A 26,586-nucleotide genomic window follows, 5' to 3' on the forward strand; every position below is an offset into this window, starting at 1 on the left:
ATGTAACTGATGTCTTTACAAAAAAATTTTCTCCCTTGTAAAAAGTGTAAAGCTGTCCATATACAAGCAAAGACACCTGGAACAGACTTACAGCCCTCAGAAAGAACCAACTCTGCTAGCAACTCTAAAACTGTGTGAAAGTAAATTTCTGTTGTTTGAAGCCAGTTTGTGGTACAGCAGCCCTAGCAAACGATGACAACCTCCCACCAGAACTATGCTCCCTGAGTTCCCTTATCTGGTTCGTCTGATCCACAGTTGCCTCAGTAAGTACCTATACCATTACTTATCACCTTGTACTGGTACTTAACTGTTTCATCGGTATATGTGAACCTGAAAGTCTTTCAAAGGGAGTGCCACTAGTTTTTAAAGTAAAAACCTGTTGATGTGGATTAAGAGGTGGCGCAGTGGATAAAGCACCGGATTCTCAGTCATGAGGTCCTGAGTTCAATCCCCGTGCCAAAGTGATGCCTGGCTCTTTCTCTCTCCTCCTATGTTTCTCATTAATAAATAAATAAATAAAATCTTTTCTTTTAAAAAAAATAAAACCTGTTGAGTACATTGAACCATGTCAACCATTTGGATTTTTTTTTTAACGAAGAGTATCAGGAAGTCATATGCGTCCGGCCAGGTAAGTTGCAGCTTTTTATTATATGCATGATTGTGCACTCTGGACAAAGGGGACAGGACATCTCAGGTCCTCCAGTGGGACTCAGAAGACGCAACCCAGTTCAGCCTTCCGAAGCGCAGCTATTAGACCCTTCTTGGTCTCTTGGTACTTGTAGTTTCGTCCACTGTATTTTTGCCGGAAAAACTTACCCTGAGACCACAACTCCCATCACCCCACGAGAATTGATCACAGCCTTCAGAGCGTCCTCTGGAGGGGGCGCCGGCGCCAGTGACTAACCTGCTGGCCCAAAGGTCCGCCCCCCCGATCCCAAGATCCAGAGCGATTGGTCAGTTGCCCTGCCACTCACCGCAGGGAAGCCAGGTGAATGAAAGGGGGGCGTGTCGTTGGCGTAGTTCGGCGGCCGCGCGGCTGGAACCAGCTGGAAGGTGAGAGCGGGGGAGCGGGTTCACTCTGCGGTTTTCATTGGCTTGGGGGACAATCCGGGGCGCCTCTCGAGGTCGTCCCAGGGCGGGGCGGGGCAGCGGACGAGGATGTCCTCTCTCGGCCAGCGTCCGTCGGACCGCTGGGCCCGGCCACTCCTGGGTCCCTTCACATCCCCAGCCCCTGCGGTCCGCGCTCGCCGGCCGGCGCCCTCCCGCGTTCAGCTTGGGGAGGGTTCGGCGCGGCAGCTGCAGCTCCTGCCCCGGCGTGGGGCCGTACCCCGAGCCATCCAGTCGGGTAGTATGGGCGCCGGCTCTTTTGGACGGTGCCGGAGCTTGGGGACACAGCCAGGCTGGGCCCGCGACGGTCACTTTGTCCCCGCGAGGCCACCGGGAGGGGCCAGGCCTTGATTTCCAGCCTCGGGGAGCAAACGATCGTGTCCAATAATTGGTCTCCGTGATCCCCGCAGGGTCTCCCGGCTTTGGACAGGGATGAATTAATTGCTCTTACAAGCAATTGATTTAGCAGGTGAACCAAAGATACAGCTGACCCAGATATCTTTTCTGTGGAAATGGAAACACTTTCTGGCTCTCTGCCACTCCACGCGTGGCAGAAGGGATGATGACTTCTTCAGCCTTTCTCACTGTGTCTTAAAGGGTCTGGGGGAGTTAGGTTGGCATAGTGATTAAGGGTGCCACCTTTGGAATCTTAATTGATTTCTGTCTCGCTTGTCTTTACTGGGGCATGTTATCTGTACATTTGAACCTCAGTGTTCTGCCCTGAAAAAGAAGATGGGTCACTGTGAGGTTAAAAGTAATCTTTGCACATGAAGTATTTGGTACATTGCTCCATGAGGAATAGTGCTCCCCAAATGCTACCGATTGATGGATGGCCAGGTTTTCACTATTCTCAGGTTGGTGAGGAGTGTTGTCAGAATTAGTGCAAGTGGAGGGCTGCTTTGGGTTTGGGAGTGAAGTCAGCTGTGATCTGGCCAGGGGGCCTTTAGGGGAATGTGGGAATTAGTAGCAGGTGGCATTGCTGGCATCTGCCCTCTCCTGGAGGACTGGGCTATCTTTTGTTCATTTTTTTTTTTATTTAAGAAAGGATTAATTAACAAAACCATAAGGTAGGAGGGGTACAACTCCACACAATTCCCACCACCCAATCTCCATAACCCACCCCCTCCTCCCCTGATAGCTTTCCCATTCTCTATCCCTCTGGGAGCATGGACCCAGGGTCATTGAGGGTTGCAGAAGGTAGAAGGTCTGGCTTCTGTAATTGCTTCCCCGCTGAACATGGGCGTTGACTGGTCGGTCCATACTCCCAGTCTGCCTCTCTCTTTCCCTAGTAGGGTGTGTCTCTGGGGAAGCTGAGCTCCAGGACACATTGGTGGGGTCTTCAATCCAGGGAAGCCTGGCCAGCATCCTGGTGGCATCTGGAACCTGGTGATTGAAAAGAGAGTTAACATACGAAGCCAAACAAATTGTTGAGCAATCATGGACCCAAAGCTTGGAATAGTGGAGAGGAAGTGTTAGGGGGGTACTCACTGCAAACTCTAGTGTACTTCTGCTTTCAGGTATATATTTTGCAGTAGTTTATGGATACGTGTAAACATAAGCTCTCTCTCACAGAAACTGGTGTATATCTAGGTTATGGGACTTTGTTAGAAAGTGAACCACCTGAGATGAAATTAGAGTGTACTATAAAAGGAAAGGTCTCACCCGAGTAATGAAGCTGAAGGGTTGTCATTCCACTCGTGAAGTCTCTGGACACAGTCTGAGGTGAAGCATGTTGAGGTGGCAATCGTTGCATTGGTTAGGTTGTGATCGGCAGATGCAATATTATTTGGTATGGATTGGGAGATGCATACGGGAAAGTGGGCCCTATCCAAGGGTTCCAGGACTGGGGGAAGTAGGGGCTCTATAGTGGAGATGTGAGGTTCCTGCTGTCTTAGGGTTCAAAAAGACAATCGATAGTTAATGTTATCATCACATTATTTGGTAATTGGATTAACTTTGAAAAGTCCTTTTGTTATGGTTTGCGGTACAGTATCCAGTATCTTGTATATAGCTGTGCTATTGGATGCTTGTTCATTTTTCTATTCCTGGCATCCTACTGGTGTGGGACTTGGTATGTAGTCAGCAACTGTTGACCTGAATGGGAGCCATGGGAAGTGTAGAGGGTCTCTGCTGCTAGAGCATTGCAGATAACTTACTTCTGAGACCTTCATGCCCTAACAACTTCTTTTTTGGGAAATGTGTCCTAGGAATGCAGAATCCAGAAAGCAAGTGGTATTGATATGAAAAAAGTTAAGGATTTATTACTTATTTAAGAGAGGGAAAACCAGAGTATTACTCTGGTACATGCAGTGCTGGGGAGAAATTTCATGTTTGACACTCCACTGCACCACCTCCCAGGCTACAAGTATATTCTTTCTGTCGCCAGAATCATGGTTGGGTGGGGCTCAGTGAACGTGTGAGCATCTGCCAATGAAGGTGGAGGTATTTTGGGAGAAGGACCTGTAGCTATCACTCTGGTTTACCAATCGCTGACTCAAAACAACATACTGATAATATGGAAAGATTGAAACTAAAAAGTGAAGTTCCTGTCATACCTCTTAGGCCTACTCTTGTCTCTCTAGGGGTTAAGTCTAGTTTATATACTTTTCCAGAAAAGTATATATCAGTGACCTTTTCATATGAATATAGCAGTTCAAGCTCATTAAAACATAGTATTCCACTATGTGGTTATACTTCAATGATTTAAATGGTCCCCATTGGATCAGATTGTTTTGTATTATTTGTGGTGTGTGTGTGTGTGTGTGTGTGTGTGTGTGTGTTTTCATGGAGCTGGAGCCTTGAATATGCATGGTTTCATTGCTTCTAGGCTGAGGCTTTCATTCATTCACGTAGACAGAAAAAGGGAGAGAGAGCATAGTGCCAGAACAGCCTTTGGTTGTGGTACTCCTATGTAGTGTGAACTTGGGTTGCATGAATGGTAAGGTATACATCCTGCCTGGTGAGCTCTCTTTTCAGCTCTGTCTCCTGTTTTTGCACTAGTACAAAAGTTTGATGGAATAAGCATCCCTGAACTGATAACTTTATGTATTTTGGAGACTATATTTTAAATAGTTCATTTTAAGCAATGACTTTTTCTGAGGCCAAAGGTGTGTGGGTTTTTTTTTTTTTTGTTTTTTTTTTATCCTTACTACCAGGGTTATTGCTGGGATTCCACAGCCCCCTAGGTATTTTTTTTTTTTTTGAAAGAGGTTGAGAGAAATAGGAAGAGAGAAGTAGAAAGGGAGAGAAAGACAGAGGAGCAGCACCACTATACTGCTTGTGAACCTTACTGCTTGTGAACCTTCCTCATGAACGTGCTCTCATGTGGTGGCCAAGAACTCAACCCTGGTAAAATCAGGTGGGTCATCTCTCAGCTCTTGGGTGTATGGATTTTAAATATTGCTGAATTCTCCTTGATAATAGACTTCCAGTAGGCTGGGAGGTGGCACACCCAGTTGAGCACACACATAACCATGTGCAAGGAGCAGGGTTCAAGCTGCCACTTCCCACCTGCAAGGGAGGAAGTGGTGAAGCAGATCTGCATATGTCTGTCTTGCTCTCTCTCTCTCTCTCTATCTATCTCTCTCTTTTTCTCCAGGGTTATTGCTGGGGCCCCATGCTGCACCATGAATCCAATGCTCCTGGAGACTATTTTTTTCCCTTTTCGTTTGTTTTTTTGTTGTGGTTATTATTATCATTGTTGTTCTTTCTCTCTTTTTTAAATCTCATTCCTCTCAATTTCTGTCCTATCTAATAAATAGAAAGGAAAAGAGAGAGAGAGATGGCTGCCAGGAGTGGTGGATTTTGTAGTGCTGGCACTAAGCCCCAAAGATTGACCCTGGTGGCAAAAAAGAGAGAGGAAGGGAGGGAGGGAGGAAGAAAACATTGTTCCAAATTAAAAAAACAAAAACAAACAAACAAACAAAAAACCTACCAACAGTAAATATATATTACATTGAAAATTATTATTTTACTAGTGTGATAGGCTTTCTTTCTTTCAGAATTTATTTATTTATTCAAAGATAGGTGGGAGGAGAGCGAGAGAAAGAACCAAACATTACTCTGGTATCTGTGCTGCATGGGGATTGAACTCGGGACCTCATGATCGAAAGTCCAGTGCTTTATCCACTGTGCCACCTCCTGGACCACCAGTCTGATAGGCTTTATTTTAGTTCTGAGGAAGAATAGAATGTGGTTTCTTTTCTTTTCTTTTTTTTTTTTACCTGAGCATTGTTCAGTTTTGGCTTATGGTGGTGCTGGGAATTGAACCTGGCACCTTAGAACCTCAGGCATGAAAGGTTCTTTAGCTTAACCAGTATGCTACCTCCCCGGCCCAGAATGTGGTATTTAAATGTAGCATTTTTCTATATTTTGTTTTTCCTTTAGTATTCTGATTGTCAAAGGCAGGAAGTGAGAGTGACAATGAAATCTTATTCCTGTGAAGACTCTCATGACTAATTTATATGGGACAGATAGAATGTTTCAGCTTACTGACAGTTTTCTTACTTTCTGAATTAACATGATAATTTTAACTTCTCTGAAAGAAACAATTCTTGAAATTATGACATAACATTTTTGAGTTGAAAATGAGAAGAATCACATTGAAGGCACATGCCCAATCAGTTTATACGCTAGGGCTATGATTTAGTGAGGCCCTTAGGCCATTTTGAATAAGTAGGAATTCTTAATACCCTTAGCTAAATGGCTTCAAGCTGACATTTTGAAAGAATTGCTAAATCTTTTTTTTTTTTTTTTCCTCCAGGGTTATCTCTGGGGCTTGGTGCCTGCACTGAGAATCCACTGCTCCCGGAGGCCATTTTTCCCATTTTGTTGCCCTTCTTGCCATTGCTGTTATTGTACAGGACAGAGAGAAATTGAAAGAAGAGGAAGACGGGAAGTGAAAGATAAGACACCTTGCAGACCTGCTTCACTCCCTGTGAAGCGACACCCCCCCCCCCCCCGCAGGTGGGGAGCCGGGGGCTCAAACTGGGATCCTTATGATGGTCCATGCCTTTTGCGCCATGTGCGCTTAACCTGCTATGCTACTGCCCGACCCCCGCTAAGTCTGTTTTTTATAATGAACTCTCTCTCTCTTTTTTTTTTTTCCTATTTGATCTCACTGTTCAGTTTGTCATTTTACTCACTTTGAGATGCCTCTCCATTCCCCTCCCTGACTTCTTTCTTCCCTTCTTTTTTTCTTTTTTTTTTTTTTTTCCAGAGCACTGTTCAGCTATGGCTTATGGTGGTGCAGGGGATTGAATTTGGAGCCTCAGGCATGAGCTCTTTGCATAACCATTATGCTATATACCCCCACCCCTGATTGGTTCTCTAGTGTTTGATGTAATATCACTTAATAAAGATGTATAAGTGAGTGTAAACTGCCATTTAGTAAGACCGTGATTGTGTTTCATGAGTAAAGTTTTCAGTTATCAAATAAGTTGTTTCTCCAGTTGAGGGGATCTTTGTGTGATGAGGATGTTTGATTTCTGGTTGGTGGAGGTAGTGTTCTCCATCTGTTGAAAGCAAGAGTAGCTAGAATTGTTAGCCATAGTTGGCAGCTCTCACTGGTTCTTTTGTAAAGACAGAGGAAGATTATGTACAGAGTTGTAGATACTTTTCTGAGCTCAGTGAGTCAGCAGATGAAAAGACTAGTTGAAAGATGGTTAAATGGTTTTTGTGATGGGAAAAAATGGATAGGATAGGAGAACTTAGGGAAGAATGTCAGTGTCTTTCTTATTAGCAGAAGAATTACATATGTATATTTCTATATTTCTTTTTATTTGGTAAGACAGAGAGAAATTGAGAGGGGATGTATATGGAGAGAGACAGAAACACCTGCAGCATTGCTTCACAGCTCATGAAGTCTCCCCCTGCAGGTGGAAATTAGGGTCTTGAACCCAGGTCCTTAAGCATGGTAACCTGTGCACTCAACTGGCATGGCCTGGCCCCTATGTGTGTATTTTAATGAGAGGGAGTGAGAGACCAAAGCACTGCTTGACACTGGTATATGGAAATGGCAGGCATGGAAACTGGATCCTCAGGCATGCAAGTCATGTGCTCTAATGCATTGTTCTCCAAGTTCACTCAGAGGATTTGTTTGTTTACATTAGATAGAGAGGTCGTCCCCTCCCCCATCTCCCTCTTCCTTTCTCTCTGTATCTATATATTTTTCTTAATAAAATAAACAAAATATTTAAAAAAGAAAAGTTGGAGGGCAGAGGGTAGATAGCATAATGGTTATACAAAGAGACTCTAATGCTTGAGACTCCAAAGACCCAGGTTCAATCCCCCACACCACTGTAAGACCATAAACCAGAGCTGAGCAGTGCACTGGTGAAGACAAAAAAAAGTTGGAAGCAGTATAAACCCATCTCAAGGGGGCCGGGTGGTACACCGGGTTAAGCGCACAAAGTGCAAGAACCAGTGCAAGAAACCCATCTCAAATCAGCTAAAGCAGACATTTAACTTGCTCCTGGCACAGCATGAGTTGGGATTCAGATGGTGTCCCAGATTCCTTCTGTTGTTCCCGCTTGCCTGAGCTGAACCGTTATCTTTGCTATAGGCTGACTCCCTTGACGGAGTGGCAGCAGGAGGCCTCATGAGCAGAGTGCTGTTTATTGTTTTGAGCACACAGCAATCATTGCAATGCTTTTTTTTTTCCCTCTCCCTCCACCCCTCTTTTGGTGAAACCAGGGCTTCCTGCAGGTGCAAAATCTTTGGTCTGAGTCACTTTTTCTTTCAAAGAGAGACAGAGACAGTGAACCATAGAATGGAAGCCTCCTCCACTATCATAACACCTCCTATGTGCTGCCTGGCTGGAGTGTATGTCTCACACAGGTGTTTCACCACCTGAACCCTGTATTGCTTTTTATATTCCTTGAACCTGGGGATGGAGCCAGCCTGATGAATAAGGAATAGGGAAGGGTGGTTCTCCTGAAATGAAATAAAATAAAATAAAATAAAATAAAGTGGTCCAGAAGGTGGCACAATGGATAAAGCATTGGATTCTCAAGCATGAGGTCCCAAGTTCAATCCCCAAGCAGCACATGTACCAGAATGACATCTGGTTCTATTTCGCTCTCTCTCTTCCTATCTTTCTCATTAATAAATAAATTAAAAATTAAAATGAAATGAAATAGGAGGGGGTTGGGCAGTGGTGCATCCATAACGTACAAGGACAGGTTCAAGCCTCTGTCCCCAACTTCAGGGGGCAAGCTTCACAAGCTGCTCTTAGCTATCTGAAGCAGCTCTGTGGCTATCTCTCTTTCTCTGTCCCTCTCTGTCTTCCCCAACCCTTTCAGTTTCTATCTGGCCTATCAAATAAAAAAGAAATTAAAAAAAAAAAAGAAGGAAAAGAAAAGAAAAATGGCCACTGGGAAAGGGTTCCGTGTGCAGGTAACCAAACCCTGGTGATAACCCTGGTAGCAATGAAAAATAGAGAGGACACTAAAACCATAAAAATGGGGAATACGTAGAATAAATGCTGATTAGTCCAGAGAATCCACTAATGTTTCCACCAAATGATAATAGGTGTGAGCTGAGCTCAGTGACAGAGCACAGAATGTGCATGTGTGCGGTTCCAGGTTCTGTCTGTGGCACCCATATTCTGTAGTGATGGTCTAGCCTTTCGCTCTCATTAAATACATCAAGATTTTTGTTTTTATTCTGCCACCAGGGTTATTGCTGGAGCTCTATGATTCCTTCACTCTTAGCTGACTTTTTTCTTTCTTTCTTTCTTTCTTTCTTTCTTTCTTTCTTTCTTTCTTTCTTTCCCCCTTTCTTCTTCATCTTTGATAAGGATGAGAGACAGAGAGGAAAGGAGAGGTAGTAGACAGGGAAGGTGAGACACCACAGCACTGCTCCACCATAGGATAAACTACCCCAGTGTAGGTGCTACTGTGTGGTGACTGGAGGCTTCAAATCTGGTCCTTTGTGAAGTGTGTATTCTACCTGGTGAGCTATTTCTCCACCCCATAAATCAACAAATCTAATGAAAAATGAACAACTTGTTTGCGACTTATTTGTGTGAATTAATGTAAAAACCACCTTGGCAGGGATACAGGTAGAAGCAGCTGGTGGAGAGATGGAGATGGAGTCATACTATGCCAAGCTCTTAGGGGAGTTGAACGAACAGCGCAAGAGGGACTTTTTCTGTGACTGCAGCATCATTGTGGAAGGGCGGATCTTCAAAGCCCACAGGAACATTTTGTTTGCCAACAGTGGCTACTTCCGGGCCCTGCTCATTCACTACATCCAGGACAGTGGGCGGCACAGCACTGCATCCCTGGACATCGTCACCTCCGACGCCTTCTCCACCATCTTAGATTTCCTCTATTCAGGCAAATTGGACTTATGTGGGGAGAACGTGATTGAAGTGATGTCAGCTGCCAGCTACCTGCAGATGAACGATGTGGTGAACTCCTGCAAGACATACATCAGGTCATCGCTGGATATCTGCCGAAAGATGGAGAAGGAGGCTGCTGTGGCGGCTGCAGTGGCAGCAGCGGCGGCAGCAGCAGCAGCCGTTGTTCATCAGGTTGACAGCGGAAGTGCCAATTCAGGCAGGGAAGGGACCTCCTGTGACACCAAGAGTGTGGTTTCCTCTTCTGCTGAGGGAGAAGAGAGTGGGGACTGTCCACAAGAGTCTCCCTGTGGTGACTGCAGAGGCTGCCACCCCCTGGAACTGGTTGTCAAAGACGGCCATGGGAGCAGCTCCACTGACAGTGGCCTCTCCACTCTGCCCAAGCAGATAGAGCCCAAGGTGGAGTTTGACGCTGAGGAAATAGAGGTGGAGGTGGGGGGCCAGTTACAGCAGTTTGCAGCCCCACTGAGCCTGGCTCACATGGAGGAGGGCTTGCCCAGCGCCCAGGCTGTTGACTTGGCTTGTAGCAACTACCACATGAAGCAATTCCTGGAAGCACTCCTTCGAAACAGTGCTGTCCGGGGCAAAGATGATACGGACCATCACTTTTCCAGGAGCTTGGAGGGAAGACCAGATGGTGCAGGACTAGCTGCAAACTCCATGATGGATGTCCAGACTGACTGGTATGGAGAGGACTCAGGTGAGCCCTGTCAGCATTCATCATCTCTGCTGCTCATTTAGCATGCCGCATAGTCATTAGCACATCATTTATCTGGTCATTTCTGTGCCACAGTCACCCATCACCATCATCACTGACATCACCTTTGTCATTGTCACTATTGCCATCACTGCCACCATCATTATCACTACCATCATCATTCATGGGAATTAACTGAACACCTGCTGTGTTCAGGGCATTGTCTCTTCATGTGTGTTCAATTTTTTTTTTTTTTTAAAAACCAGAACACTGCTCAGCTCTGGTTTATGGGCTTATGGTGGTGTGGGGGATTAAACCTGGGACTTTGGAGCCTCAGGCATGAGAGTCTCTTTGTATAACCATTTATTTATTTTTTTTACCAGAGCACTGCTCAGCTCTGGCTTATGGTGGTGCAGGGGATTGAAACTGGGACTTTGGAGCCTCAGGCATGGAAGTCTGTTTGTATAACCATTATGCTATCTACCCCTGCCCCCTGTTTGATTTATTTTTAATATTTATTTATTTATTTATTTATTCCCTTTTGTTGCCCTTGTTGTCTTATTGTTGTCATTGTTGTTGGATAGGACAGAGAGAAATGGAGAGAGGAAGGGAAGACGGGGGGTGGGGGGGAGAGAAAGATAGACACCTGCAGACCTGCTTCACCTCTTGTGAGGCGATTCCCTGCAGGTGGGGAGCTGGGGGATCAAACCGGGATCCATATGCCTGTCCTTGGGCTTCAAGCCATGTGCGCTTAACCTGCTGCGCTACCGCCCGACTCCCCTGTTTGAATTTTTTTACCTCAGCAATCAGTGTATGGGTTTCCTCTGCTATCTGAAAGTAGTGTTTCTATTTGCTATGTTTTTGTTTTTTTTGTTTTTACTTCCAGGGTTATCACTGGGTCTTGGTGCCTACACTATGAATCCACTGCTCCTGGAGGCCATTTTCCCCATTTTTTTGTTGCTTTTGTTGTTGTTGTTATTGTTATTGGATAGGACAGAGAGAAATCGAGTAGAGATGGGGAAGACAGAGAGGGAGAGAGAAAGATACCTGCAGACCTACTTCCCCCACCTGCAAGTGTGTGTGGGGGGGTTGAACAGGGATCCTTATGCCTGCCGGTCCTTGTGCTTTGCCCCAAGTGTGCTTAACCCGAGCTCTGCCGCCCAGTCTCCTATTTGCTATGGTTTGATGTGGTATTATTATTATTATTATTATTATTTTATTTATAAACAGGAAACATTGGCTAAACCATAGGGTAAGAGGGGTACAATTCCCACCACCAGAACTCTATATCCCATCCCCTCCCCTGATAGCTTTCCTGTTCTTTAACTCTCTGGGAGTATGGACCCAAGGTCATTGTGGGTTGCAGAAGGTTGAAGGTCTGGCTTCTGTAATTGCTTCCCTGCTGAACATGGGCATTGACCAGTCGATCTATACTCCCAACCTGTCTCTCTCTTTCCCTAGTGGGGAAGGGCTCTGGGGAAACGGAGCTCCAGGACTCATTGGTGAGGCTGTCTGTCCAGGGAAGTCTGGTCGGCATCATGCTAGCGTCTGGAACCTGGTGGTTGAAAAGAGAGTTAACATACAAAGCCAAACAAATTGTTGACCAATCATGGACCTAAAAGCTGGAATAGTGCAAATGAAGAGTTGGGGGGGGGGGTCTCCGTTTTGTAGATAGCTAGTAGGCATATTCTAGTTATATTCCAAAGGGCCTTTAACCATAAGTTAGGGCAAAATATATACCTGAAAGCAAAAATACACAATAGTCTAGTGAGTCAGTATGAAGTTCATAATGAAATAGTGTCTACTCAGACTTAGATACCCTCCTCACCTACTTCCTATTACAGTTCTCTCATTCACTCCAAAGCTAACCTCATCAAAGCAAGGACTGCAAAAGCTGAATAAGGGCAAGAGACTGGCATACTTTAACGACTCTTTAGTCACTATCAGGCCACCCCATCAGCTGGGGCCCTAATCGGGGAGTCCTGAGATTCCCAAACAGACATGATGGGCGTATACCTTGAATAAATCCCTCTCTCTATTGTTATGGTCATTTCTATCAGGAACAACACAATAGACCCCTTTGTGGGCCCCCATATAGGACCTTGCCCTCAACTTGGATCAACAATGATAGAGAATGTTCCATCCTCCAAAGGGAGGCTGGACAATATACTCTATGCTACACTTGAGGAAGATGGGTCCTGATATTGGGGCAGCTTAGAATGTTCCTACTCATGGCCACAGAATGTGAGCTCAGATCTACAGGGATGCAGAGGTCACACAGGCTCCTAAGCTGAATATGGGCCAAAGATCACATCAAATTGATGGGGTTTACAATCAGCAATATTGATACCCCTTTCCCATATTAGGGAGCTACTCTCTTCCCTGATCCAGCTTTCTGGTCCTTCTTCCAGCCATGATATCATCTCCCCAGACAATAATTAGGATCCACCTGCATATCAGATTTCAGGATCTGGCAAAAAAAAAAAAAAAAAGAAACAAAAAAACACACTAGTATAGCCACAGGCCCTTTGGTCTGATATGTTATTTGGGGGGTTTTATTTCGTTTTTCCATACACACTAATTGTAATAACATCCTCACACCTCCAAAATAACCTACCAAATCAGAATGTATAGCAGGAGTAGCTTTCTTTTTCTACATATTTTCTTTTTTTTCTTTCCCCTTTTTTTTATATTTATATTTTTCCTTTTGTTGCCCTTGTTTTTTATTGTGGTTGTAGTTATTTATTATTGTTGTTACTGCTGCTGTTGTTGTTGGATAGGACAGAGAGAAATGGAGAGAGGAGGGGAAAACAGGGGGAGAGAAAGACAGACTCCTGCAGACCTGCTTCACCGCCTGTGAAGCGACTCCCCTGCAGGTGGGGAGCCGGAGGCTTGAAACCGGGATCCTTACACCAGTCGTTGCACTTCGCCACCTGCGCTTAAGCAGCTGCACTACCGCCCAACTCCCTTTCTATATATTTTCTAGTATACAGTAATTGTAATGACATTCTCACCCCCCAAAAAAAAAAAAAAAAAACCCTACCATATAAGAATGATTTACTTTCAGGTAGCAGGAGAACCTGTTTTTTTTTTTTCCCCTAAGATTTTATTTGTCTATTTTAGATAGAGACAGAAAGCTAGTGAAGCAGAGAGGTAAAAGAGACTACAACACTGAAACTTCCTTCAGTGTGGTGGAGGCTGGGCTCAAATCTGGGTCACACACATGGCAAAACAGCACACGATCTCAATGAACTATCTCACCAGTCCATAGGAGAACCTGTTTAGAACAGTTTCTGAACATGGATAGACCCCATTGTCTTCTGTTACCCAGCAATAGAACTTGAGTGAAATGATTAAATCGCTTTGAACCCATTCTGTTCAGGAGCTAATCACTCCTACCTTGCCTTTCTCATAGAGTTGACCAAATGAGAAGGCTTTCCGTATTTTTTCTTACATATGATAACATTACGTACAGGTAGCTATTTATACATTTTTGTGTCAGCCATGATACCTGGGACATGATAGTCCATGCTCAATAAACTTGCTATGGTTGATCTACTTAAGAATATTTTAGAGTTTCATCCCAGAAGGTGGTGCAGTAGATAAAACATCAAATTCCCAAGGAAGAGGTCCTGAGTTCTATACCCAGCATTACATATGCCAGAGTGGTACTCTGGTTCTCTCTCTTTCTCATTCATAAATAAATAAATAAACGAACCTTTAAAAATATGTGTTCCGGTGAGGTGGTACAGTGGGTAAAGCATTGGATTCTCAACCATGAGGTACTGAGTTCAGTCTCTGGCAGCACATGTACCAGAATGATGTCTGGTTCTTTCTCTCTCTGCCCATCTTTCTCATGAATAAATAAATTCCTTAAAAAAAAAAATATATATATATATATATATATATTGGAGCCAGGTGGTGGTACACCTGGTTAAGCGTACACATTACAGTACACAAGGACCCAGGTTCAAGCCTCTGGGCCCCACCTATAGGGGGGAAGCTTCACAAGTGGTGAAGCAAGTCTGCAGGTGTGTTTCTGTCTCCTCCTCCTCCTTCTTCTTCTCCTTCTCCTTCTCCTTCTTCTTCTTTCTTCTTTCTTCTTCTTCTTCTCCTTCTCCTTCTCCTTCTCCTTCTCCTTCTCCTCCTTATTTATTTATTTATTTTCCCTTTTGCTGCCCTTGTTTTTCATTGTTGTTGTAGTTGTTATTGTACAGGACAGAGATAAATGTAGAGGAGGGGAAGGCAGAGGGGGAGGGAAAGATAGACACCTGCAGACCTGCTTCACCTCCTGTAAAGGGACTACCTTACAGGTAGGGAGCCGGGGGCTCGAACTGGGATCCTTACACCAGTCCTTGCGCTTTGCACCACGTGCACTTAACCCTCTGCGCTACCGCCCGACTCCCTTTCTTCTTTTTTTACCTGAGCACCTATCATCTCTGGCTTATGGTGATGTGGGGATTGAACCTGGGACTTCAAAGCCTCAGACATGACAGATTGTGTGTCTCTTTTCTTCTTTGTCTCCCTCATCCCTCTAAATTTCTCTCTGTCTGTATCCAGTAGTAAATAAATTAAGTTAATAAATAAATATTAAAAAATAAAGATATTTTCCCATCTGTAGGGGGGAAGTTTCACAAGTGGTGAAGCAGTGCTGCAGGTGTCTCTCTAACTCCCTATCTATTTTCCCCTCACCTCAGTTTTGCTCTGTCCTATTAAATAAAATAAAGCAAATAAAAACATTATATATATGTATATACATAATTTTATTATGCTTAGCGAAATAAGTACAGAGATGAAGAAAGATGAAAGACCCAATGGTTTCACTCATGAGGATTCTAGAGATCTAATACACATGAACTTGGGAGGAAAAAAAACAGAAGCAAGACTTGTAAGAACTATAGGGATTATCTGTGGGGCGGTTGGAGGATGGGATACAGAACTTTGTTGGTGGGTGTGGTACTATCCACTATAATCTTATAATCTTGTAACATAATATTAATAACAAATATTCAAACAAAAATATATAGTATTTTCAAGTTGACATGTGGTTTCATGTGAGCATTTTTTTAAAGGCTTTGGTACAAATTTGTGTTTTAAGAGAACTTGGTAGACTCCTTGAACAATTCTGAATGATGAGTTAAATTGTTTTAACTATTAACAGGTAAGATGTAAGTAGTATTCCATTGTATATATATACTACAACGTTCTCAGCCACTCATCTGTTGTTGGGCACCTGGGCTGCTTCCATGTTTTAGCTATTACAAATTGTGCTGCTATGAACATAGGTATACACAAATCTTTTTGTATGGGTGTGTTTGGTTCCTTAGGATATATCCTCGGGAGAAGGATTGCAGGGTTACAGAGTAGGTCCACTTCTAGCCTTCTGAGAGTTCTCTAAACTGCTCTCCACAAGGGTTGGACCAGTTGATGTTCCCAGCAGTGCAGGAGGGTTCCTTTGACCCCACACCCTCTCCAGCATTTGCTGCTGCTACCTTTTCTGATGTATGACATTCTCACTGGAGTGAAGTGGTATCTCATTGTTGTCTTTATCTGCATTTCTCTGCCAATCAATGCCTTGAAGAATTATTTTTTTAAATATCTGATTTTAAGATTTGATTGTTTGTGGGTTAAGCGCAGGTGGCACCAAGCACAGGGATCTGCGTAAGTATCCTGGTTCGAGCCCTTAGCTTCCCACCTGCAGGGGAGTCACTTCACAGGAGGTGAAGCAGGTCTGCAGGTGTTTGTCTTTCTCTCCCTCTCTCTGTCTTCTCTCCTCTCTCTAGTTCTCTCTGTCCTATCCAATGACAATGACATCACTAACAACAACAATAACTATAACAATAGAACAACAAGGGCAACAAAAGGGAAAATAAATAAATAAATTTTAAAAAATTGATTGTTTAATGAAAGAAAGAACTGGAGCACTGATCTGGCCACATGCAGTACCAGAGATCAAAACTGGAGTAACAGGTTTGCAAAGCATGTTCTCTACCTGCTAAGTCACTTCTCCAGCTGCTTACGATGTATTTTCTCATGTTTCAGAGGCTGAGAGAGCAAGATCAAGGTGTTGGAGCCTGGCAGTGGAGCACCAGGTTGAATATGCATGTAACCATGCACAAGGACTCGGGTGTAAGACCCTGACACCCACCTGCAGTGGGAAAGCTTCACAAATAGTGTGAAAGTATATCTCTCTCTCTCTCCCTCCTTTCTCTCCCTCCTTCCTCTCCCTATCTTCTCCTTCTCTGTCTCTTCAAAAAATGAAGTAGGAAGAAGAGGAGGAGGCGGAGTTCATCAAGATGTCAGCAAGACTGGTTTCCTTTTTCTTAATGAGAAAGATAGGAGGAAAGAGAAAGAACCAGACCTCACTCTGGTACATGTGCTGCTGGGGATTGAACTCAGGACCTCATGCTTGAGAGTCTGATGCTTTATCCACTGCGCCACCTCCTGGACCACAGCAAGACTGGTTTCTGATGAGCGCTCCCTTTCTGTTTTCTAACTGGTTCTTGCAGGACTTTTTCTCTATACAAGCAGAAAGGATATCTCAAGTGTCACCCCCACACACACACCCGCGCTTCCTTCTCCTCCTCCTTTTCCTTCTCTTTTCCTTCCTCCACTTCCTCCTTCTCCTCCTTTTCCTTCATGAACCCACAGCTTCATCCAGTGCTTCAGTGTTGGTACCACTTAAATGCCTCCAGATCCTTTTTAAAATTCTATATTACTTTATTTATTTATTTATAAAAAGGAAACACTGACAAAAACCATAGGATAGGAGGGGTACAACTCCACACAATTCCCACCACCAGAACTCCGTATCCCATCCAATCCCCTCCCTTGATAGCTTTCCTATTCTTTATCCCTCCGGGAGCATGGACCCAGGCTCATTATGGGGTGCAGAAGGTAGAAGGTCTGGCTTCTGTATTTGCTTCCCCACTGAACACTGTATTACTTATAAAGAAAAGAAAGGGAGAGAGAGACACAAAAATACTGTTCCACCCTGTATAAAATTCCTTTGGTAATGTCCTCGTGTTTCCATAGCAGACTGGGGATCTATCCCAGGGCCTGAAGCATAGTTAGCTATGTGCTCTACACACATATCACCTCCTTGGCCCTGGCGTCTCTCCTCTTACAAGGACATCAGTTCTGTCAGATAAAGAATCCCCCTTTAAACCTCATTTAACTTTTAACTATCTCCTTAAAGGCCCTATCTCCAAATACAGTCGCATTGAAAGTTAGAATTTCAATGTATGAATTTTGGGAGGAGAGAGATGCAACCATAACAAGGTCTCAACTAACATTGTCTTCAAATGAAATCAAGTAGAAAAGACACTATCAAGGTGAGTATTTGGACATTTTCTACCTCTCCACATGAAGGAATGTGTGTTCTGAAAGTGTTATAGAAGCTGTATTTCAACTGTGGGTCAAAAAAGAAGCTTGAAAGTCAGTGCTTTCTGACATTCCTTAGAACCTTATGTCAGAAGCCTTTTGTATCCTCTGGCTGATTGGAAACCAGACAGAGTTGGCATTTATAGACAATGCCTTGCTGGTCAGGTTTCGGCTTCACTCTACTCTCCCTCTGGACTAGTAGAATTTCCCAGCCGTGGGTCTCCTCTACTAGTGGACAGCCAGTGTTGGTGCTGCTACAGTACAGCTAAATCAATTCATTTGGTTCCCCCAGGTGATATGCTGGTGGTCCCCATTAAGCTCCACAAGTGTCCTTTCTGCCCTTACACTGCCAAACAGAAGGGCATCCTTAAGCGGCATATTCGTTCACACACGGGTGAGCGACCCTACCCCTGTGAGACCTGTGGCAAGAGGTTCACTCGACAGGAGCACCTGCGGAGCCATGCCCTGAGTGTAAGTGGCCAGATGACCATTCTCTGTGACCAGGGGGCCAGGGTGGTTCATGACGTTTGTCTGACATCAGGGTAAAGCCAGTCTGTTGTTCATATCTTTGCCCACTGGGTCATTTTTCAAAGAATTTTAAATGTTGATTTCTACTACTAAGGCAAAGCTTTTGGGTTGTCGGAAAAGTCATGATGCAATTTTGCATGGAAAAACGTACCCAAAAAGGCATGACTTTTCTGACAGCCCAGTAGTTAACCGGAACAACATTAACACTTGTATGGTAACAAATTAGTTTTCTTAGGGAAAGAGTCAAGAAAGTTCAGATGCTCATTAGGGATGGCTGTTGTAGGCAGAGGACAATGGGTGGAATTGTAGGTCTGTTCCCATTTGATTATGTTTTTTCAACCATAAGGTGGAATGAAATTCTGACACATTCTACAATATGAATGAACCTTGAGAACATATTAAATGAAAGAAAAGCAAATGCCACATGTTACCTAGTTCTGTTTATAGGAAGTGTACAAAATTGTCAGCCCCATGGAAACAGGAGGTAGATTAGTGCTTACCAGGGTGTGGGGATGGGAGAAGGATGACTATTAATGGGCATAGGCTTTTTGTTTTTTATACTCCTTTTTGTTGTCCTCGTTGTTTTATTGCTGTAGTTATTGTTGTCGTCATTGTTGGATAGGACAGAGAAATGGAGAGAAGAGGGGAAGATAGAGAAGGGGAGAGAAAGATATACATCGCTTGTAAAGCAACTCTCCTGCAGGTGGGGAGCCAGGGCTTGAACCGGGATCCTTATGCTGGTCCTTGAGCTTTGCACCACCTGCACTTAATCTGCTGCGCTGCCACCTGATTCCCAGCATTGGCTTTCTTTATGGATGATAAAAATATTCTGGAATTAGATAATGATCATGATTTCCCAACCTGTGAACACATGAAAAACCACTGGATTACTTGCTTTTTTTTTGTTTTTTTAATTGACATCAGGGTTATCACTGGAGCTTGGTGCCTGCATTATGAATTCACTGCTCCTGGTAGCCATTTTTTTTCTTTTTTAAATATTTTATTTATTTATTAATGAGAAAGGAAAGAAAGAACCAGATATCATTCTGGTACATGTGCTGCCAGGGATTGAACTTGGGACTTAATGCTTGAGAGTCCAGTGCTTTATCCACTATGCCACCTCTCAGACCACCACCCCCCCATTTTCTTTTTTACTGGATAGGACAGAGAAAAAAATTATTATTTTTATTTATTTTACTTTATTGGAAAGAGAGTACTGAATCAGGAGAAAAAGGGGGCAACTATGCATAAATGTGGACAGATAATTGTAGAGAAGATGGTTGGCCCATGTCCACAACTTTAGGGGGAACTATGGTGGATTGCAGTGGGGAGACTGAAGATTCAGAACTCTGGCAGTGGGAATGGTGTGGATTTAAACCCCTGTCAACATGTAATTTTGTAAAAAAAAAAAGTTTTACTTTATTGGATACACACAGAGAAATTGAGAGGGATAGGTAGACACCTGTGGTATTACTTTACCACTCATGAAGCTTCCCCCTGCAGGTAGGAAGTAGGGACTTAAACCTGGATCCTAGTGCATGGTAATACATGAGCTCAACCGGGTGCACCACCACCTGGCACCTAGAAGAGAAATTGAGAGGGAGAGGGAGAGGAGGTACCTGCAGCACTGCTTCACATCTCATGAAACTTCTCCTGTGGATGGAGGACAGAGGCTTGAACCTGGGTCCTTGTGCATGGTAATAATGTGTGCACAATATATGTGTCCACTGCCCAACTCCTCCACATTGCATACATTTATTTATTTATTTATTTGTTTACTTATTGCCACCAAGGTTATTACTGAAGCCTAGTGCTGACACTAGGAATCCACTGCTCCTGGTGGCCATTTTTTTCCTTTTTAATAAAATTTTAATTAATTTATTTATTACTTTTATCTGATAGGACAGATAGAAATTGAAGGACTGGGTGGTGGTGCACCTGGTTGAGTGCACATATTACAGTGTGCAGGTCCCAGGCTCAAGGCCCCCAGTCCCAACCTGCAGGGAGAAGACTTCGCAGAGGTAAAGCAGATCTGCAGGCGTCTTTCTTTCCCTCTCCCTATATCCCCTTACCCTCTTGGTTTTTGGCTGTCTCTATCCAGTAAATAAAGATAATAAAAAATTAGAAAAATAAAGAAATAAAATAAAGAAGTTGACTGGGAAAAAAATAAGGAAACATCCGATGGAGGGGAGGAGAACTCTGGTGGTGGAAATTGTATGGAATTGTACCCTCTTATACCATAATCTTGTCAATCATTATTAAATCACTAGTAAAAAATTATTTTAAAAAAAAAGAAATTGGTAGGGTTGGGGGGAGATAAACATGGAAAGAGAAAGACACCTACAGACTTGCTTCACTATTTGTGAAGTTTCCTCCTGCAGGTGGGAAGTAGGGGCTTGAACCCAGGTCCTCTGTACATGATAGTATATATGCTTAACCAGGTACACCACCACCTAGCCCCCTCATTATATACTTTAAATGGTTAATTTTATGCATATGAATTTATATATGAATATGAATGCGAATTTTATGTAAATTATAATTTTGAAAGAATCTAGTTTTGGGCCTGGGTGATGGTGCACCTGGTTGAGTACACATGTTACAATGCACAAGGACCCAAGTTCCAGCCCCCACTCCCCACCTGCAGGGGAAAAAAGCTTTGCAAGTGGTGAAACAGTGATGCAGGTATCTCTCTTTCTCTCTGTCTCCCCCTTTCCTCTTGATTTCTGACTGTCTCTCCAATAAATGAAGATAATAAGGGCAGGGGTAGATAGCATAATGGCTATGCAAAGAGACTCTCATGCCTGAGGCTCCAGAGTCCTACGTTTAATCCCTTGCACCACCATAAACCAGAGATGATCAGTGCTCTGGTAAAATAAATAAATAAAAATAACAATAAAATTTTAAGGCTTAAAAAGAGTCTGGCTTTAAAATCAAGTAGGGGGCTGGGCGGTAGCACAATGGGTTAAGCACAGGTGGCGCAAAGTGCAAAGGCCGGTACAAGGATCCTGGTTCAAGGTCCCGGCTCCCCACCTGCAGGGGGTTCACTTCACAAGTGGTGAAGCAGGTTAAAAAAAAAAGTAAAAGGCTGATGACTCCTCTGCTTCCGTGCTGCTTTCAGCACATCAGTCTGAGACAGACTTTACCCCAAGGAGATATATATATATATATATTAATATTTTAAAAAATTAATGAGAAAGATACAGAGAAAGAAGCTGAGCACTGCTCAGCTCTGGCTTATCTTGGTGCTGGGGATTGAACCTGGGACCACAGGAGTCTCAGGCATGAAAGTCATTTGCATAACTGTTATGCTATCTCCCCAGCCCATATGTATATATTTATTTATTTATCTCCTTTTGTTGCCCTTGTTGTTTTTTATTGTTGTAGTTATTATTGTTGTCGTCATTATTGGATAGGACAGAGAGAAATGGAGAGAGGAGGGGAAGACAGAGAGGGGGGAGAGAAAGATAGACACCTACAGACCTGCTTCACCGCTTGTGAAGCAACTCCCCTGCAGGTGGGGAGCCGGGGCTCGAACCGGGATCCTTACGCAGGTCCTTGCTCTTTGCGCCACGTGTGCTTAACCTGCTGTGCTACCGCCCAACTCCCTATATATATTTTTAAATTATGTTTATATTCTCTCTTGGCAGCAGTAAGTGCCTGGGTGTCTGTAAGACGGTTGGAATTCTCACTCCCTTTATGTTTCCATGTTATACAAGGACCACTGTTGTACCCCAGAGAATTGGTATTCAAAAATTTGACCAGAGTTCAAGGATTCTTGGCCAAGTGCTAGGGGTTTATATAGAGAGTGCAGGAAAGCCCATGGAAAGTGGGCCATCAGTTGGGATGTAATGGCATCTCTGACAACCTGGGAAATTTCCTGCATCAGTCTCTCTCATCTCTGCCTTTTGTGTGTATCTTGCATCCAGAGGTCTCTGAAAGAATAGCCTTAACTGAATCACAGAGTCCCTATTGAGAATATATATATATATTGCCTCCAGGGTTATCACTGGGGCTCGGTGCCTGCACCACGAATCCACTGCTCCTGAAGGTCTTTTTCTCTTCCCTTTTTGTTGCCTTTGTTGTGTTATCGTTGTTGTGGTTACTACTGTTGTTGTTATTGCTTTTTTTGTTGTTGGATAGGACAAAGAGAAATGGAGAGAGGAGGGGAAGACAGAGAGGGGGAGAGAAAGATAGACACCTGCAGACCTGCTTCACTACTTGTGAAGCAACTCCCCTGCAGGTGGGGAGCTGGGGGCTCAAACCAGGATCCTCACGCAGGTCCTTGTGCTTCGTGCCACGTGCGCTTAACCCACCGCACTACCGCCCGACCCCCCGAGTTATATATATTTTTAAATTTTTCATTACCTTTATTTATTGATTGATTGATTGATAGATAGAGACAGCCAGAAATCAAGAGGAAGGGGGAGGTAGAGAGGGAAACAGAGAGACATCTGCAACACTGCTTCACCACTTGCAAAGCTGCAGGTGGGGACTGAGGACTTGAACCCAGGTCCTTGTGCTTTGGAACGTGTGTTCAACCAGAGGCACCACCACCTGGCCCCTTGAGTAGAGTTCTTAAAAGGTGAACACACTGAAATGGTAGTTCCTTATTCCAAGGGGCCTCTGTGGGTACTGCCCTCTGGAGAAGCTGCGTGCATAAGAAAAGTAGGTTTTCCCTCGCTCCCACCATCCTCCCTCCCTCCCTCCCTTCTTCCCTTTCCTTCTTTGTTGTTGCCAGGGTTATCACTGGGGCTCAGTGCCTGCACAGCTCCACTGTTCCTTGTGGCTATTTTTTCTTCTTTCTTTTTGATAGAATGTGAAAGACAGATGATGAGAGAGGGAGAGAGAGACAGAGACAGAGAGAAGATGCATCTGCAGCGCTTCTCCACCACTCTTGAAGCTTCCCCACTGCAGGTGGGGTCAGGGACTGGAACCAGAGTTCTCCGTAATGGTTATGTACATTGTACACTCTACTGGGTGCACTCTCACCAGCCTCTAGGTTTTCTTTTACATAAGGAAAAAGAATGCATTCATCAATAAAAGTCATTCATCAATAAAAGTCATTCATCAATAAAAGTCAGATGAAGCATCTGAGGAGTATGTCATCTAGCAATTCTGTCTTCCTAAGAATCAAGCAATTGGACCAGGCAGTGGTTAAGCGCATCCATTACAGATCACAAGGACCCAGGTTCAAGCCCCTGCTCCCCACTTGCAGGGGGAAAGCTTCATGAATGCTGAAGTAGGGCTGCAGGTGTCTTTCTGTCTCTTTTCCTCTCTGTTGCTCCCTCCCCCTCTCAATTTCTTTCTGTCTTTATCCAATAATAAATATATACAAAAAATTTAAGTGTCAGGTGGTGGCGCACCTGGTTGAGTGCATGTATTATCATGCGCAAGGGCCCAGGTTTGAGCCCCCGGTCCCCACTTGCAGAGGGAAAGCTTCATGAGTGGTGAAGCAGGGCTGCAGGTGTCTCTGTCTCTCTCCCTCTCTACCACCCCCTTCCCTCTTGATTTCTGGCTGTCTCTATCCAATAAATAAAGATAAAAAAAATTAAAAAGTGGTCTGGAGGTGGTGCAGTGGATAAAGCACTGGATGCTCCAGCATGAGGTCCTGAGTTCAATCCCCAGCAGCACATATACTAGAGTGATGTTTGGTTCTTTCTCTTCTCCCATCATTCTCATTAGTAAAATATAATCTTAAAAAGGGGGGGGGGGCGTCGGGCTGTAGCGCAGTGGGTTAAGCGCATGTGGTGCAAAGCGCAAGGACCAGCATAAGGATCCCGGTTCGAGCCCTGGCTTCCCACCTGCAGGGGAGTCTCTTCACAAGCGGTGAAGCAGGTCTGCAAGTGTCTCTCCCCCTCTCTGTCTTCCCCTCCTCTCTCCATTTCTCTCTGTCCTATCTAATAATGACAACATCAGTAACAACAACAATAAAAAACAACAAGGGCAACAAAAGAGAAAATGAATAAATATTAAAAAAAACATTTTTTTTAAAAAAGTGAGGTATGAGGGCCAGTTAGTGGCCAAAGATCTTGGAGGCCTGAAAGCCATGGCTTTCCTGTGACATCTACTTTCTCGTTTCAGGTCCACAGATCCAACCGTCCCATTATTTGCAAGGGCTGCAGAAGAACCTTCACAAACCATCTGTCCCAGGGGCTGCGGCGCTTTGGGCTGTGTGACAGTTGCACCTGCGTCACAGACACACATGATGACGATGATGATTTGATACCCATCAACCTCAGCCTGGGAGAGGCTTCATCCGAAAGCCAAGAAAAGAGTGACACAGACAACGACTGGCCAATCTATGTGGAGTCAGGGGAAGAAAATGACCCTGCTGGAGATGATTCTGATGACCGACCACAGCTTCTGTCCAACTTCTCAGAGAGAGAGACTCTAACGTAGCAGCAAATTGGTGGGGAAGAGGTGTTAGCATTTGTCACCGTTCATTCTGTGGCTGGGAGCCACCACTGTCCAATTTTGTGGAACCCCAAGAGGAGCTTTTGTTTTTTCATTGTTAGTATGTTTGCACTTTTGTTTTTTGTTAGACTGCAGTAAATCATCCCTTAACATTGTGGGTAAATCCTTGGAAACTGTGGCTTAAGTGAAACGAGAAAACAAGGAAAGCAGGTGCTCAATCAACTGCTGATTCCTTCAACTTCATCCCAGATAGTCCTTTCTCACTGAGATTCCTTCAGCTTCATCCCATATAGTCCTTTCTCACTGAGATTCCTTCAGCTTCATCCCAGATAGTCCTTTCTCACTGAGATTCCTTCAGCTTCATCCCAGATAGTCCTTTCTCACTGAGATTCCTTCAGCTTCATCCCAGATAGTCCTTTCTCACTGAGATTCCTTCAGCTTCATCCCAGATAGTCCTTTCTCACTGAGATTCCTTCAACTTCATCCCAGATAGTCCTTTCTCACTGAGATTCCTTCATCTTCATCCCAGATAGTCCTTTCTCATTGAGATTATAATGAACGGCCCTTAAACTGTCAATAACTGAAGTTGTTTGAGGGTCTGCTGGACTTAGTAGAGGTAGATTTTGTGACTCAGAGGACTAGTGACTTTATAGCGTGGTGTCCCTTGGTTTCTGAGGGTTTTGCGGCCCCTCCTTTATTCTGAGTGTATCCTGTGTGTATCAAGGCAGACTCTGAGGCTTCTTGTTTTCCTGCTGTGCATCCAACTTTGAATTAGAAGCAAGTTAAGAAACCCCCCATGCTTGTTTTCATATTGTCTCCATGCTCTACATTTCTTTATCATCATCTTTCTCTGAAAAGGTGGGCAAGAATATACTAAGTTTTGAGATCAGTTTTCCTTTGCCAGGTCTCTCCTAATGAGCTGTATATTTCAGTTTTCTGATGAGACAGTAAAGGGAAAGCAGCATTGATACAAGGCAGGCAGGACTGTGTGGCTTCATGACTATAAACTGTATTTTCAAAATCTAAGGCCATAATTGTGAAGGCTGAGTATATTTGTATGTAGACAAGCATGGAAATGATTACAAAGTTTCCTTGGGAGTCGGGCTGTATCACAGTGGGTTAAGCGCATGTGGCGCAAAGCACAAGGACCAGCGTAAGGATCCTGGTCCGAGCCCCCGGTTCCCCACCTGCAGGGGAGTCACTTCCCAAGCCGTGAAGCAGGTCTGCAGGTGTCTGTCTCTCCCCCTCTCTGTCTTCTCCTCCTCTCTCTATTTTTCTCTGTCCTATCCAACAACGACTACAACAATAAAACAACAAGGGCAACAAAAAGGGAATAAATAAATATTTATTAAAAAAAAAAAAGAAAGTTTCCTTATGGCATGCTGACTTGTCACGTTGAATTAAATTTTAAGTTTGCCTCAGGAAGGGAACCTGTGAGTCTAGGTCTGGGTGGTTTCCATGTCTGGTTTGTTATTTGACAGTTCAATTCCATGCACTCTAATAACCCGTTTGGGGATTAGAAAACAAGTCATTTGTACAAAATGCAAAATAATGTCATCCCTCTAGCCATTTCCACATGCTATTGCTTTGTAACCTGGAAACACAGCCCCAACTGACTTTCTTTTACTTAGCTTATGAACAGATACTTAATTGGACGTAAAGTATAAACCCAAACTGTTTACCTTGTTTTTTGGGTTTTTTTTTGTTTTTTTTTTTTTGCCTCCAGGGTTATCACTGGGGCTTGAATGAACTATGAATCCACTGCTTCTGGAGGCCATTTTCTCCATTTTGTTGTTGTTGTTGTTATTGTTATTGGTGGTTTTGTTAGGACAGAGAGAAATGGAGAGAGGAGGGGAAAACAGAGAGGGAGAAAAATACAGGGCCAGGCACACCTGGTTAAGCTTACACATGACAATGTGCAAGGACCCAGGTTTAAGCCCCTAGTCCCCACCTACAGAGGGAAAGCTTCACAAGTGGTGAAGTAGAGCTGCAAATGTCTGTCTCTTTCCCTATCTCCCCCTCCGATTTCTCAGTTTCTCTTTGTCTCTATTCAATAATAACTAAATAAAAGTTAAAAATAAAAAAAAGAGAG

The 26,586-nt window shown here is 43.9% G+C and overlaps 1 protein-coding gene and 1 long non-coding RNA gene across 2 annotated transcripts in view; both read left to right on the plus strand.

Moving 5' to 3' along the window:
- Positions 1–26,586, plus strand: part of LOC132542810 (uncharacterized) — a 383,400-nt gene that overhangs the window by 80,616 nt on the left and 276,198 nt on the right. The gene's annotated exons all lie outside the window — the stretch shown is intronic.
- Positions 1,003–24,644, plus strand: ZBTB8B (zinc finger and BTB domain containing 8B). The gene is made up of 4 exons (XM_007523254.3): positions 1,003–1,053; positions 9,162–10,169; positions 17,842–18,020; positions 24,162–24,644. Exons 2-4 carry the CDS (start codon positions 9,191–9,193, stop codon positions 24,477–24,479), a joined length of 1,476 nt encoding a protein of 491 aa, XP_007523316.2. The 5' UTR covers positions 1,003–1,053; positions 9,162–9,190; the 3' UTR covers positions 24,480–24,644.

This window comes from Erinaceus europaeus, chromosome 13, assembly GCF_950295315.1.
Source record: "Erinaceus europaeus chromosome 13, mEriEur2.1, whole genome shotgun sequence".
Taxonomy (NCBI): Eukaryota; Metazoa; Chordata; class Mammalia; order Eulipotyphla; family Erinaceidae; genus Erinaceus; species Erinaceus europaeus.